This window comes from Dinoponera quadriceps, unplaced genomic scaffold, assembly GCF_001313825.1.
Source record: "Dinoponera quadriceps isolate SergipeBrazil2010 unplaced genomic scaffold, ASM131382v1 scaffold566, whole genome shotgun sequence".
NCBI lineage: Eukaryota > Metazoa > Arthropoda > Insecta > Hymenoptera > Formicidae > Dinoponera > Dinoponera quadriceps.
The window spans coordinates 2,483,842-2,500,432 of record NW_014555972.1 but is presented as its reverse complement, the minus strand read 5'-3'; the positions used below and the strand labels follow the sequence as shown (position 1 = coordinate 2,500,432).

The 16,591-nt window shown below is 42.1% G+C and overlaps 1 protein-coding gene across 1 annotated transcript in view; it reads right to left on the bottom strand.

Moving 5' to 3' along the window:
• Nucleotides 1-16,591, bottom strand: part of LOC106746302 (Down syndrome cell adhesion molecule-like protein Dscam2) — an 85,688-nt gene that overhangs the window by 68,609 nt on the left and 488 nt on the right. Inside the window, exons 2-5 of the mRNA XM_014622760.1 lie at nt 14,260-14,386; nt 7,590-7,771; nt 6,840-6,978; nt 138-308 (exon numbers count right to left, since the gene is read on the bottom strand). Of these exons, the coding sequence (XP_014478246.1) occupies nt 138-308; nt 6,840-6,978; nt 7,590-7,771; nt 14,260-14,350 (583 nt within the window). The 5' untranslated portion in view covers nt 14,351-14,386. The remainder of the gene's footprint in view (nt 1-137; nt 309-6,839; nt 6,979-7,589; nt 7,772-14,259; nt 14,387-16,591) is intronic.

Sequence of the window (16,591 nt, the reverse complement as noted above, 5' to 3'; positions counted from 1 at the left end):
ACTTGCCCCTATTATTTGTCTTAATAAAATAACGTTTATACTGCAAAAAGCTCAGATAAAAAGCTAAGCCATTCTAATTCGCACATAAATTTTCCGCTGGATATTTGTAAAATAATCGAGAACGGCCAAAGTAATACCCTGCCCAACCGCAGGATCTTCCGGAAGGTAGACCTCTCCGTCTTCGCGAATCCACGCCTCGACGGTAACGAATTCCGCGATGTAGCTGGGAATGCTGCATTTTAAGATCGCGCTGTTTCCTCTTATTACGTATTCGGTCAAGATTTCTGGGTTGTAAGGCTGAGTGACGACTATGCGGGGAGGTACAAATTAAAATAAACGAATGTTCAATCACAAGTGAATAAACGTTGAATCGTTTCGTTTGCTTTTTTTTTTTTTAATTAACTACACTATACATATAAGCAAAACGAGGTATTCATGTTTCTCATTCCTGGTTTTGTTACATTATTATACCCGCGAATAGCGAAAGCACTTGTGCCTCTGGTGAGTGAATCACTAGGCAGAAATGTAAAATTAGACGCTTTATTCGTTGCTTGGCTGAGAATAAGCGTTCTGAGAAGGTCCAAGCTGTTTAAAGATATTACGGTGCTGAATAAGTCAAAAACGAACAAATATCTTTAGAGAACTCTCAAAGGGAACCGTTCGCAATCCTCCGTATTTCGGTGCCTCGCGGATATTTTCACTTTCTCGAACATTTTCACGAATATTTTCACTTCCTTTCAACAAGACGAATCGCAAAAATACAATTGTCAGTTACACTCAGAGAAATAACTTGATATTAGCAGCTAAATCTTATTAGCTAATTCGAAATTTTCTGTCATTGTTAAAAGTTGCTTATTACGGGTAAAATGCATTTGCTATAAGATACGACTTTATTTAGTTGAAACTGACTCACTCAGTTCAAAAGTCTGGGAGAGTTCGAGTTCATCAGTACTTAACTGATTAAACATCGATAACGTAGAAACGATCCTCGTAATGTTATACAAACACTTACCACGCTGCTCTTTTTGTACTTCTAACATATAAATGTAATATAAATGTGAATGCGATGAATGTGCGCCACTCTGATTTACCATATCTAACAGAACATTTAACCGTTTCGCATTTTTTAGGTCTTTAAATTTCATCGAAAAGATATAAAAATATTCTTTGAAATTTTCCTGACTGCAGCATTGACAAATTTGGTACGCACAAACCGTATAATTTCTATATCCGATAAATATTTATGCTGACTGATTGATTGAGTTTAAAGATGTTACTTCAAAATTCATAAAGCTGATAAATTTCGTTGCGGTAACAACGGCATTAACTGTCCCCCTTTCAAACGCACGTTTTAGCTGTCACAGCTAGATTAGCTATAGCTAATTCTTTCTCCGAGTGTAACATCGTGCGTTACGTTGTTTCCAGAAATTCACCTCGACGCTTTTGCGCCTCGCTCTCATATTCGCGCATTCCAAATTCCGCCAAAGTACGCCCGTCACGAGCCACGGGATTACGAGGGTGACAAAGTTCTCCGCTTTGGAATATTCCCGCGTGACTTCGCAGTCGAGCTGCCCGGCATTTTCCGCGTTTCGTCATGGGGCTTCGCGTTGCGCGGCTTATTTTCTTAGATCCGCCATAATTCGCGGCGTGAGAGCCACCGGATGGTTCATTAACCCCCGCGCGTATGCACTGCCGCCGCCGTTCAGCCGCCGTCCAGACCAGATCGCGCGGCCGGCGGAAACGAATCGTTACACCACGTGCCACTTTGAACTTCGACAAAGCTGGGGACGGGGTGTCTGAGTAGCAGGGAGACAGAGGGTGATACGACCGGAAAGAGAATTTCCTCGCTCTGTGTACTCATCGTGTGTACTCATCACGCGTTCGTCGACAGTCGAATGCGCAATTTCCGCATTGCGAAGCGACCAAAGTGCATTCGAGTCTAATCAAGCCTGACTTGCATATGAAGGGGTTGATGTGATCAAGTCTTGTGCACACGTGAAAGATACAAATTGTTCCAAAATAAATCACTCAGACATAACGTAGCATCTGAAATCAGGACGTGAGACTGAAAAATGTATTTAAGACGTCTTCTTACCTACAAACTCGTCTCTGAGACGCCTTACATCCCGATTTTAGACGTTATGTCGTCTGGGAAATAATAATCTATGTCGCCTAATCGATATAGACTCTAATAATGCACTGAGAGAAATGATGGTCGTTTTCGGCGACAGCTATACCTTTTTACATGGTTTTAACTACAAAAGTAGTACTAACAATATACATGTAAAATTATTATCGCTGACACTATAGTAACACTAACTAGAAAAATGGTTTTACTCACTGTAATTCTTTCACTATGATTATTAGTTACAAGTGCCAAATATTTTTCTCTCAGGATGCGCCTTTACGAGACGATTCTAGCGATATTAATCGTAACGGCGAACTCCCCTTCAATTCGTCGGAACAACGAAACTGATTACAGTGAAAACTAACAGCGTCGGAGTTTGTCTAAATAATTCAAACGGTGCAACAGTGAAGGTAACAGAGAGCTCGTTCGCTCGAGTTGAATGAATGGAAGGAGGGAAAACGAAAGGTACAAAAGCGCGCGAAGAGCGGGGTGAATGAGCAATATGAAATCTTCCGGCCGGCGTATCACCCGGGAATGAGTTCCCGTCTGCGAACGATAGGAGAATAAGTGCGCTGAATGAAAATGGGAACACGTGCGTGTGTACCATAATCGGTAGACGGTCTGAAGGTCGAGCCGTCGCTTCCTACCCACGACTCCACCGACACGAATTCGGCGACGAAGCTCGGTATGGTGCACTTCAAGATAGCTGCATTGCCGCGTATCACGTATTCCGATACAACTTCCGCCTCGTAATACTGAGTCACGACTGCGAAAGATAATGGAGTATCATAATGACGCATTGTCTAACCATATCGCCCCCCTCCCCCCTCCTCCACGACCCCCCAACTCCGTACTCGTCTTAATAAAATAGAACCAATTTTCCCAATTCGGCACGCAGCGACGTTTTTTTTTTCGATTCGTTCGTATGCGAGCGTCTCGTTGCGTAAAGTCGATTCTATCTCACCGTGAAGACAGAATGCAGTTTCTTTTGAGGAAAATTACAGTCGACGGCGATCTCTCGACGTGATCGCGACTGGCTGTCGCCTCGGCGCCCAGCTAACATCATACAATTTGAACGCGCGCTACGTATAATGTGATTATGAAAACCGGTTCTCAACCGGCAGAAAATATCGGAGAAATAAAAAAATATTTATTCCATGCGTACTGATGACATATTCACTCATACCAACGCTCAGGTTTTCACGCGGAAGAAAAATGTTTCCCAAATGAAAAAGTACGCGTTTTCTTAAATCCGCAATTTCTCTCTAACGAAAACAATTGTTCACTCTACATTTAAATAAGGGAGTTTAGATTTAAGTAAATATGTTATTGGTACCTGCTGGATAAATATTTTTTATTTTTCAGATACTTTTTTCTCTCGGCGTGGCGATCAGACGAGGAGAAGACGCGTCACGCAGAACGCGACATCGACGACGTTGACCATCAGTCACCACTCGCTGCCCGCGCGCGTTCCGGCCCGCAAGATTTATCACAAGCTCCGGGATTGTACCGTTTGCCTGGTCGGGATCGAAGGAGTTCCCTTGATCGTCCTGCCAGCCGACGACCTGAACGAACTCCGCGACGAAGCTCGGTATGCTACACTTGAGAATGGCCGCGTTGCCGCGAATCACGTACTCGTTGTTGACTTCTGACTGATAATATTGATGCACCACTGCAATAAACGGACCGAGTAATCCGCGCGAGCTCGTCTCCCATCAGGCACAACGTCGTTCATTCATACCGCTTAAATTGAATTTCAAGTGACCGGCGATACCGTTCATCGGGATGTAGTTTCGACGAGTTAACTGAGTTTCACGATGCCTTTATTCCGAATTACTCGCCTAAGAGGTAACTTTTTCCGACACGGAATTGTATATTCTCTGTAGGAATGTATATTAGTACGTTTTTCGTTCGGTCCGTCGGGCTTTATTAAACGCCAGTCGATGCGACCTGCGAAACTAATTCCCGATTTAAGCCCGATGAAACCTCGACGACGTTGACGGCAGCTTTAGGCGATCTGTTTCGCCATTGTCTCGCAAGCAGAATAATTCACGTTGTCGCATCTTACGTCGCAACCACTGACGAGCAGGCGTCGTGATGGCACGAAGGTGGTGCGATCGATTGACGTTCAACTCGGATACACGCGTGCACATGTAAACGCGTATAGGCGCATATGTACGTTGGGTAAATTGGACGCTACGTCGATATAACGTCCCAAGAGAATTTTAGGCAGTACGATCGAATTCACTTTTTTTTTGCTCTTATTGGATTTTAAGTCGTATTCAAGCGCAAATGCAAAGACAAATCACTTCGTGCAATCTAAATTAAAATTAATCGTCTTAAATAATTATTTGCAAGGAAATATATAATAATTTTGTTAAGACTGTCATATGTTTTGGAAAAATGTTTGGTTTGCATCTATGCCGTATAAATTTTTATTTTCCACCTTCAACAAAAGGCTTTAGAATTCAGGAACACGATATGACGCTTTTCTCTTACTATAATTTATTATTATCTTCACTATTATATATATAATCATTATGTTTAATTAGCATGATTATTTTTATCTCCCGAACAGAGAGACAAGAGGAAGCGGATGGAAGATAGATTCGAAACGAATCGGCAGCGCGTCGGACGCGAATACTGTACAAACGTGCGGTTTAACAGAAAACCGAGAGAGAGACGAACGCGTCAACTATCCGATCGTTTTGGCCGGCACGGCAAATATAACGAGTTGGGAGCGACGTTAACGAGACGAATGACGATGCGCGCGTACACACACATGTGCCGACCGTGGAAAGTGAGCGACCCATATACTTTCACGTTGCTCCGGTCCAAATGGATTTGCATTTCGCCACAGCGGCAATTGAGATCAATATACGAGAAGCGGCCGGGTCGCACGGATGGTGTCAGTTACTCAACCGAACGGCACAGCGCATTTGGCACGGAATTGGCACGCGAAACGCGAACGAATAACTTCGTTACTTATTAATCGTCTCCGTGAGAAACACAAATCGAAACAACGTCGAATAAAAATTTTGACGAAATTCCGAAATAGATCAACTTGATTATATTATTTATTCGAGAAACCCGTTTTTATATAATATGTAGATGTCGAGCTGAGTTTTCTATTTTTACGAATCTTTCGATTTCTTAAATCTGCCGTAGTATTGTAACGTCGCGATAAAAGTAACGTCTGCTGTTAAAATTCCTGTCGATGTAGATCGATGTGGCGAAGATGCAACAACGGAATTTTCTGCTCAAAAAGAAGTAAGGAATTCGCTTGGTTGATCTAAACGCTTCGAGAAGTACCGAAGTCATCGCCGGGCACATATTCCTCTCCTTGATCCGTGTGCCAGGACAGGACTTTGACGAAATCGGCGACGAAAGAAGGAACGACACACTTCAAAATGGCACTGTTCCCACGGATCGCATATTCTTTATTGACGTCGGTGTCGTAATACTGCGCCACCACTGTAATTTTGGTACACACAAGATAACGTCCATCGAGCATCATTCTGCTCCAGTCTCGATAGCTCCAAGAATCTTCGGAATACTTTTCCTTTTTTCATAACGAACGTATAGAATTTTACCAAACAAATTGAAAAAAAAATTTTTTCTCTATTAATTTAACTAAAAATAGGGAATTTTTACAATATAATTTCTTTATGTTTAGAACGTTAATTTTTCAAATGTTAACGTCGTAAGGAATTTTCGAAAATTTATAGTATACTTATAACTATAATACATGGAAAATTTTCTGAACAATTATTATCGTATGTATCTGAAAAGTAATTCAAAGTGAAAGAATATTTGTAGAGAGTAATTTTGGCCTTTAATGAACGAAATAAAGATGTCACTAGAAACTACTCTGCGATCGACGAGGCGATGTGACGTAAAGTCTAATGATATCACTGTGTGATTCAGAAACATCTTCAGTCCCGCGAGAAATACGATGACATCATGTAGAAATGTGATTATGTCGGGTTGCGTAGAAAGTTACGTCCCGATAACTTGCGAGCGGATTGAGACTGGAGAACAAATCGAAGGATAAGTTCGCATAAACGGCGGCGGCAGGGATTGCAAATCGTTGAAGAGCAACGTGATATAACTCTCTAACCGGATATGTCTGTCTAATTTGTGTATTTCCTGACTGACACCGATGTCTTTCACCGGGCTCAAAGTTCTCCCGAGGTAAGTCTGTCGGAGAAGTAACGCACGAAACGCACGAGAAAACGTGCAACGATTATCCATAGCTGAAAAGAGTGACTTTTACATTTTCCTATGTTTAGCCATCTCATACTCCGCGCTAGAACGTAATTTTAACTTTTCAACGCATATATTGACTACCACGCGAATGCAATCAAAAATTTATCAGCGAGAGTTTCTAACGTTTGCAAACTGTATATATTAAACTCGACATAACAGCCCGTGAAAAATTACTGTTTATATTACATCTGCACGTTTCAAAAAATCTTGAATGAAATAATCAAATCATTGGAAAGAGACGATTTTATTTTGTTATATATAATGTTCTCAAGACTGCCATCCAGTCATTGGTCACAAAGAAAAAAGATTGAAATAGTTACTGTTTTTCTTAGCAAAATAGGTGACAAAATCGCCGATTCTACGGAATATTCTTTATAAAATAGTACAGATGGCTAAACGACAAGTATCTGATGATGTTTCGAATTTGACGTTCGACACTTACCGGCTCTCACGTTGACGTCACGACTGTGTACCGAACCTGCGGGGGAACGTGCCAAGCAGCTGTATACCTGAGCGTGAACTTCCTGACGGTAATCCTCAGCACGGAAAGGAGGGAACACCAAATTTCCATTCGGTAGAACCTGTGAACAGGCGTTAACATGAAAAATCAAACTCAGGCGATCACCAGTACGCTCACGCGCAGGAAGCTTGAAAATAATTAACGTGTCCTTCGCGATTGCGTGAATGAACGTAGGATGCATGGGTGTTTAATGATTCCATTCACATGTCGCAGAAAAGACATTTGCAGACGGTGGGACGGTTGATAGTTAGTGGCCAGTTAAAAGAGTCGTTCGTCATTTCGCGCGTGGAAGGAAGAATTTATTCACCGATCGATGCAAAAAAACACTTGATCTTTTCTCTCAAAACATCTACCGCTAAAACTAATAAAAAAAAGTTTATAAGAATTTATAATAAAAATATCGTCAGAAATTTAACAAATGTTATCGACACTGAGAGAAATTATAGCTCTTTTCGGCCTCAATTATATAACTTTGATAATTTTACCCACAAAAATAGCAACAGTAATATTCAATTTAGTTTTCGAGGTAACATCGTGTCCTTCAAGGACTTGTTGCCGACGTTTCAGTTCGCTTCTTCAAGGAAAGAAATCGACTCGAAATGTATAAATAAATGTGTGTATAAACGAGATTTGAACAAAGAAAAAAGAAAGAATCAATGTGTGATGTAACACCTGTCTCAATCCGGGAACGTCTCCTACAGCAGTTCCGTCGGCACGAACCCAGATGATATCCGGTTGAGGGTTTCCTCTTGCCTGGCATTCAACGACAGCTCCGGTTCCGTTTGAGAAATCGACTCGGTTTGGTGGTTCCTTGACAAACACCGGTCCCATTGATTCATCTTCAGCCGCAACAACTGCAATCAAGACGCAAAGATTTCCGTTGGTCGCTTTGTTCGAATAAACGGCCGAAATGAATTGTTGGCAAGATAATGTTATTTAATGTTAGTTAATGTTAACAAAATTCACGCGCTTATACCGCTCTCAAGACGAAAAGACGGACCTTTTGGTAATTTTTGTTTAAGATAATAAATGACACGCCACAACTTCAAGTCACTTCTTATAGATATGATTTATTTTAGTCCGGGAACAGCGGCGATATTTCAGCTACGAAAGAGGAACGTTTCGCGAGGAACGAGGCCAGAACAAAGGAATGTTCTATGGACAGAACGAAATGTAAGGGGACTTGATAGCTTGTGGGAACATTAGCGCGGAGCCAATTAATTTAAAGTGTCACGAGCGACGGGACCTTTATCTCGTGCCTTCGAGTTTCTCTTATCATCCGTTTCAACCAGGATATGCGACACCCACATTCAATTGGCGCGTTGCCAATTGCAGCAAACAACAGGTTGTCGGTCTGTTATTGAATAATATGCGAGCAACGTCACGTGACCATAAGGGAGACGACAATGCGTGATTCCTTTTCCGTCGTGTCCGAGTTGCACTCCTCGCTTCACCGCCGGTATCATCGATAGCGAAAAAATATTCCTACCAATATTCCGTTTCAACGCGTTCCATGCGCCTTTAATCGTAATTTTATACGCGTTAATCAATCGTTACATATTTTCATAAGAACTAAAGAACATAGTTTCTTGACTCAGACCGATTAGACACATTTCTACTAAAGCGACTTCCACAACTGACTACGATTTTATTTTTAACCGTGAGATGATATAAGATCAGTGACCTTACATAATTATAGCTAATAACTTATTACCGCGTAATTCAATCATAACTAATAATATTATGGCTCGACGGCTGAACGGACATTTTCCATGTTTCTCGCTCTCATTCGTCTGACAAAATAATTGAATGCAACTGCTCATGGCGGTAGCATGACGCGAATGTTTAGAAATGCAAGTCGCTCGTCGTTCGCGGAGGACGTTCCGAGTTTATACAGGAGTCCACCGTGCTACTTTCTTTGCACGTAGCCACCTACTGATTCACCTACCCACGACGACGACGACGGCTCCGGCGAAGTGAGAGCAAATAAACGCTGTGCAGTATAAAATCAAGTCACGAAGAACCGGTTGGGCGAAGCGTGCGCCGTTGAAGCGAATGGTGGGATATGCGCGCAGGTATAAGGAACAGGTGTCCCGAATTTTTGCGGACTCGCAACGTCTGTTATTTGAACTTTAGCTCGCGTACGCGCAGCTTTAAGTCTTTCATCGTTATCTTACGCCTCTTATAGACGTAATTTCCGCGCGATGCACTTCATTCAAGCGACATTCCGCCGACCGCGACGAAAGTTTGTCCTCGTGGGAAGTTAATCGCATTAATTTGAGGCAGACGTACGAAAGACGAGGAATTTTCAAAACGCAAGTGTCCGTAAGGCGATTTTTCAGATCTTATCGTTTGAATCTCTTTCGACGTTTCGCACAATCCGTTCCCAATGTTAAATGTACGTTTTGTTTTTAAGCGTTTGAAGAGGTTCATTTATTAAGCACCGTATTTTCTGTGGCGAGAGGGCCTCTCATAAATTTACTATTTATCAAGCAAAATTGCGTTTCCATAAATTTATTTCACCAGCTAAATAAGAAATGTAAATTTGAAGCGAAGCTAAGATAAATCTATTACGCACACATTATCAGTTCGATTAACTTTTGTATGATGTATATAAAATAGATTTATCTTATATTTGATCGAACGTTGGAACCTCCTTGAGTTTCTCGATGTCAAACCGACGGCTTTCAGACACTACAATGCAGTCAAGCGGCGCAACGAGAGAGCCAGAAGGATTAAACCAACATGTGGGCATCACAGTGATTAAGTAGACGATTAACTGGTACTGTACGAGCTGTTTCAACGATAATCACACATTTACGTCCAAGGATCGTGTCATTTATGCGCTCTCCGGCACGTGCGCGGTGAAATAATGGCGCAGAGTATTGTCAATATTACGTGACAGATGTAGTACGTTGGACAACGTGGATATCACAGTCACACGAAGAGGTGCCCCTTAAAAATTTTCTCCCGAGATTAAACTCTCACGCCTTGCCGATGAAAGGCGAGATTCTTCCCGGTCGACAACCGCCCTGTAATCTATATATAGAGAGGAAGCTTTGAAACGTCCGGACACGCTGCATCGAATATATTTCCAGGGCGCACACATGCGCACACGTGTCGCCGCACGTGTCGCTCACGTGTGTGTGTGTGTGTGTGTGTGTGTGTGTTCACGCCCGCTCGTGTATCTGTGTGTCGGAACGCAAGATGCCGTGACGTGCATTATAATGAGAAATACATCTCAAAAGCACAAAGCCGGCGATACCGCCGAAGAACAACGGCACGAATCGATTAAGCAGTCATCAGACGGAGCTATCACGGCGAGATTCTTTATTTGTTCAAAATTCAACCCTCATCCTAGAAACGCGCTTGTCATGAGCTCCGGTAAATTCCATCGATACATTGCAAGAAAAATAAGATCAAGCATATTTTAGACTTCCGCGAAGTAGATAACTACTTAAGTAAAGAGATGTATTTTTTCAATGGATATTGACAACATATCTACTTAAATTTCATGCAAAGCTCCGGATTTAAGAAAATGTATATTCTCTCATTAAAAAAAAAATTGCCCCAGTGTGAAAATATGTATATTGATATAAATAGATAGATTATTAATGTTATAATATTTACGCACCAAGTAAATATTATTTTTTTTAGGTTTCTCTCTCTCAGTGTATATTTAATGTTTTATCTTCTTTTTTATTTAGAAAAAATATCATGTACCATGAGATATCGTGCACATAACATTACAATAAATATTAATTTCAATATACAATTATCTCTTTGCTGCTTGAACAAATGGCGGAATTTCTACTTTTTATAATCTAATGATTTTCTAAGGTGTTATGGGATTAATTAATAGTTGATATCTCTAAAAATTATAGAATTATCGAAATTGTCGTGCTTCTTTCTCTCTCTCTCTCTCTCTCTCTCTCCCTCTCACGTTAACGATGCGAGCACGTATCAGTGACCACGAGGGTGGATCCTCGTGTGGGTAGAAGTCTAGAGAAATCCTTAAATCTCCGACTTTCGGAGCTTCTATGGCCTCTTCGACTTCGGCCGCGTCTATTTCTGAAACCTCCTGCAGTAGACGCAGAAACACCGTGTGTTTTGCGTTTATACCGTTGTTTTTCTCAGCTCTCAGGCGCAAACATTGCGCCCAATTTCGTCGCAACTGTGATCTTTCGCAGTCAAATGCATACATGTGTATGATCATCATTGCGACCATCTTCCGTAATCCTTTTCTTCCAATTTCCGTCCGCGACTCGAAAATCGAAGAGGTATTCAATGGACATCCATATCTTGGCGATAAACGCTCAAATCTCGGGCGTAGTAGCTTCTCCCAGGTGGAGCACGCGGGCTTCGTATCTACAGCAGCAGGCTGATTCACCTGGTAGCAGGCTCCGCGGCCAAGTGCAATTCTCTCCGAAGCATGTGAGCCTGCATTCTGGGAACAGCAGCTGTTTCCTTCCCTCGATCTCCTCGTCCCCTTTATCTTAGTCTTCCCTGCGGCAGCTGCGCTGCGTGATCCGCCCGTACCTATACCCGAGATCTTTCATGATGCCAACCGACCGCCCGTTTGGCTCAAAATGTGCGGATACAATCACACCGACAAAAGCGACAACCTGGACCGTTACAGTCGGTCACAAAGAATAAGACGAAAGAAAAAAAGAGATGGATATATTCCCGATATTGCTGCGCCATAACAATTATATCCGAATGAAGGCGTCACGTTGAAGTCAATGAGAGAACGTTCAACGCTACGTGACTTTTAACAATAATTTGAACAACGAATTTATGTAATTTTTTTAGCAAATTGAGTTAATTCCTTATTACTCGACTTTGTGCCAAATAGGACAAAACCCTATATGAGTATTCCGTATGAAATGTCAAAAATAATAATTTCCCATTTCATTTTGATAATTGTGCAGATTTCGCAAATTAAATCTTGCGTTGGCCTTTATTCGATGTTTTCGTTTCCTAATATTAATATATTAATTTCTAATTTTACTAATATTTCGCAAAATACTTGCGTGACGACCAGTTTGCACGTCTAATAATTGAAATTGATTACGTCTAATCTATAGAATTTCTATTACGTCTCGATAGAAGTTATCTATTACCTACGGAATTAGTTCGAAATAATTAATAATAATCGAAAAACATTGAAAATATACATATCTCATATATTAGGGATATAGAAAAGTTTTAGTCTTTTTTCAGCGTTCCTATATAATTATTTTAAATTCAAATAATTTCCCGTCCTTTTGTGTATTTGTAAGGTTAAGGAGGCAACTCGATTTTTAGTGTCCAAAATGCGTTCTTTTATTGCATTATCTGAAAGTATGCACTTTTAAAAATCTATTCTTCCAATCCACATCGAAAAATTCGAAAAATTACGAAAGTTACAGCCTGTTATTCGAAGCGACGCGCAGGTCTAAATCATAGCGCTCACCGCACCTTTTGAGATTTCGGCGTACAATAACTGCAGTAAAAATCCTACGATCTTTCGGCATACTTAAAAGGTTTAAAGGTTTGCTATGTATTGAAACCAGTTCTAATACGGTCCTAACACGCACCAGTCCTGTACAAACACGAGATGTAAAAGCTGTTTTGTTTGTCTTCAGTCGTTGCAAATCGTTCTCGAAAAAGAAAATTTTGCGGAAATGAACATACAATTGAGACTCAAACCGAAATCGCGAACACGTCAGCACAAAAGTTAGAGTCGAGCGAAACAGAGTTTGTTACCGACGGTATTCATGGTTATCGTTTTATAAATTTTATTCCCGTTTTCACAGCACCATCACAAATGATAATCTACCGTCAATGTAAAGAAGATGTGCAGATGTGCAACAGCTAACCGCGGACTTGGCTTTAAAATTTCCGTCACGTGCAATTGCGGCGTAAGAACCATTGAATTATGTCCGACAATTAATAAGGCGTATGAAATAAATAGACGTATAGTGTTTGTGATGCGATTACTAGGTATATCGAAAGATATACCTAGGCGTAAATCTGTTTTGTGCATTGATGGACCTGTGCCAAGGATTAACATATACATATAAAATGTTGTTTTACAAAATGTACATACAGTATCGCGCAACGTTTTTGATTTCCTCACAAAGCCGTAAAAGAAACAGAAGCAAATATTCAACGTGTGAAAGTACCGCTAAATATTACAGTGTCCGGTGACGGTTCATGAAAAAAAAAAGAGGATATAACTCGTTACTCGGAGTAACAACTTTAATAGCAGAATACACTGGTAAAATTATCGATCTCAGGGTGAAATCTGGTTATTGTCAAGTCTGCAAACGTGCTAAAAACCATATGAGTAAAGAAGAATTTAATTTATGGAGTCAGGAACACGAAGAAGAATGTTCGGCAAATCACTATGGTTCAGCAGGAGCAATGGAAGTCGAGTCGGTAAAAGAAATGTTCAGCGGATCAATGGAAAAATTCGACATCAGATACACCACTTACATCGGAGACGTCGACTACGAAACTTATAAAGCAATTGTGGACATGCAACTCTATGACAAGGACATCACGGCATTTTGACCGTGTGAATGACCGACTACGCTCTGGAACGTCACGAAAATTGAAGACGGACGATTTAGAAGCGTCGTTGAATGAAAATTCGTCACAGACGCAAAAAGAACTTACAGAACAGCTAGGAGTTGACGCAAGCAACACTTTCAAGACGACTGCATGAAATGGGAAAACTTCAGAAGCTCGGAAAGTAAATTCCGTACGAACTCTCGAGAAACAGTATTATCCGTTTAAACATATGCATATCATTGTTTCCCAGACACCGTAAGAATTTTTTATGGCACATTGTTACCAGAGACGAACGTACAAAAATGCCAATATCATCTCATTCATGCATTTGGGATGATGCAAAAGTTCGTTTTTAAATGAGTTTTTCGTAAGAAGAAACCTCAGAATTTCTACGAGAGCGGAATTAAGCAGCTGCTGGAGAGATAGCAAGTTATCGAACAAAATGCTTAATTGAATATATTTGAAAAGAAATAAACATTGTATGTATATTTTATTATATAAAGTGTTCAAAAAATCCTCGGATGTTCTAGTATTTAAGGTAAGTTTTTCTACCACAAAAATGTTTCAGGCAAAAATTGTAATACTTAAGAAAATCATCTAATGTATAGCGTACTCGTCGAGCATCTAATGCGTAAAAATCGTGGCATGTATCTATAGAGTACATTTGTTTTTTGGTCATTGGTGTAAATTTTATGACCGGCATCCGTCAACGATTCTCCGTGATTACCGGCTTTTATGACGCAGAGAAACGCGGCGTGAACGGGATCGTTTGAAATTGACTCACCGTTTGTCAATGCCAAGACAGTAGCCAGTAGGAACATTGCGAAGATATGGGTGGGTATCTTGCACCCACCTCCTGGTGGTTCTCGCCACATCCTTATCCCGACTTCTCTGAGCGCACTGATTTTCACCTGATGTCACATAAAGCACACCGATGAGCGACACGTTGGCTAACGTAATGCGATCGCTGATGATCCGCCCCGATGGTATTTCGATTAGATATTGGAGAAAAACTCTCCTCCGGGCAATTGACGAAATTTTAACAATCATTGAACTGAACGCGTTAGTTAATTCGGCAGATGAGCGCGAAAGCACTTCGGTTAAGTTCAAGGTCGGTCGGTTGCTAGCCGTTGGAGGCGCGCGTAACAATTACTTTAAACGTGATCGTGTGTGTGTGTGTGTGTGTGTGTGTGTGTGTGTGTGTGTGTGTGTGTGTGTGTGTGGCACTTTAGCATGCATTAAAGAAACTCACGTAGGCTAATTTCTACCGCTTTCAAAGCACGTGTAATCCCTCGTCCTCTGTGCTCATAGAAGACATAAATATTTCTCGATCAAATTGCACAATTGTAAAACTTACTAATCATTATTTAACGTATCTCCCACCCTTATCAAAGAAAATAAGTATGTTTTAAACATGTATTGATAAATTTTGGCCGAAAATAGTCGTTAAAGACGATGTTAAAATTAAATTGAGATTTCTATTGTATCCAATATATTACAATTTCCTCGGTAATAGCCCGATGAGAAAGAAAGAAAGAGAGAGAAAGAGGGAGGGAGAAGAATTCCAAGTGTAATTACTAAATGAGAGAATTTCACATATAAATTGTATAATAAAATAACTCGAGTAATTTACATGTAACATAATAATAATAATAAATTTACATGTTTATGAATTACTCGTAGGACGTGACCCTATTTATTACAAATAACGCAGCGATATCTATGTTAGGAAAAGGGGAAGTTTGCTAATGTATATGATAGATGAGAACAAGCATGTAAAGGATAACAACGGCTCACATCACTGACCCATAACCGTCATTATTAGTCTCGGTCGTAGCTCTCTTCCAGAACCGGCGGAAGTTAAAGTTCAAATAATCAATCTTCCCAACTGCCCGCGTCGATGCCGTGCGTCGTGACTCGTCGACCGTACCGTTTAACCGCACGAGCCTCGGGGAGAAACTCGAATAAATTCTGAAAATCGCGAAGCATCCTCCACAGTCCTCAGCCGATCGCGCAACGACGCCCCGGGAAGAGCGGGCCGCGTTGAGAAAAATCGCAGGGAAAAATTCCGCAGAAGTCGGAAGTCCCTTTCAGAGCTGCTGGTTCGCGATAATCCGCGCAGAGCGCGAACGCGCTATCTCTCCCTGCGGAACGGGGTGGAAGAGCACGTGCTGAATCGTTGATAGCGAGGGTTACGGTTGGAGAACGGCGGAAGAGACCGGCTGGAGGGCGCGGGAGGGGCACTCATGCTTGGGAGGGGATGAAGAGGCAAGGGGGGAGAGGGGGCGAGGAGGGACAAAATGTGGCGGAGTTGAACGGCTCGTCACGGGGCTGCTCCCTCTCGGGGCGAGTTTATTGATCGCAGGGTGCGGAGCGGTTCTATCTACCCCTCGCGCGACGGTGTGCGCCATGCTACCATCCGGAGCTAGCCAGGCGGCCGCGATGGTGCCCGTGGACCCCCCGGTTAAATCCACACGGAGGCCCCTCACGCCCCCCGGGAAGCAGCCGCCGGGCAACAGGAAAATATACAACCGCCCGCCGTCGGCAGCCGTTGTCCCTCGCGCGCGGAAGCCGATTGATCGCGCTGCAAAATCGGAACATGACGCCAGCACCTACGTCATCGTGTCGTGCCGTGTCACTCGTTGCATCGTGTAAATTGAAATTTCGATTGAAAGCAAAACGAGAGACCGAGTCGCGGAAACCGGGTGCGAGCGACGCGATGTATGTAGGAGCGCGTCATCGTTAAAAAGAAATTATGAGAGACGACCCACCCGGAGTCCTCGTGAGAAGACGAGGAGTCGCACAGGGGTGAACGGCTGATCCTTCTCGCGCAGGGAAGATGATCAGCCGTTCACCCCCCTCGCGGCCGACGCAGGAGAAAAGAGTCCCCACGCCGAGGAAATCCCGTCTCGCAGTCTCGGCAGAAAAACGCGAAATCTCACGACCGTATGAGAGAAGCGGAGGAGCGGAGGCAAGAAGGGAATTCCGTGCAGACTCCTCTCCAATACCTAGACTGGGTCTTGAGTCTGAGAGAACGATCGGCACGGAGATGCGCACGGAGCGGCCGTCTCCTATTATTAACGAATTGCAACTTTCTCTCTCCCTCTCTCTCTCTC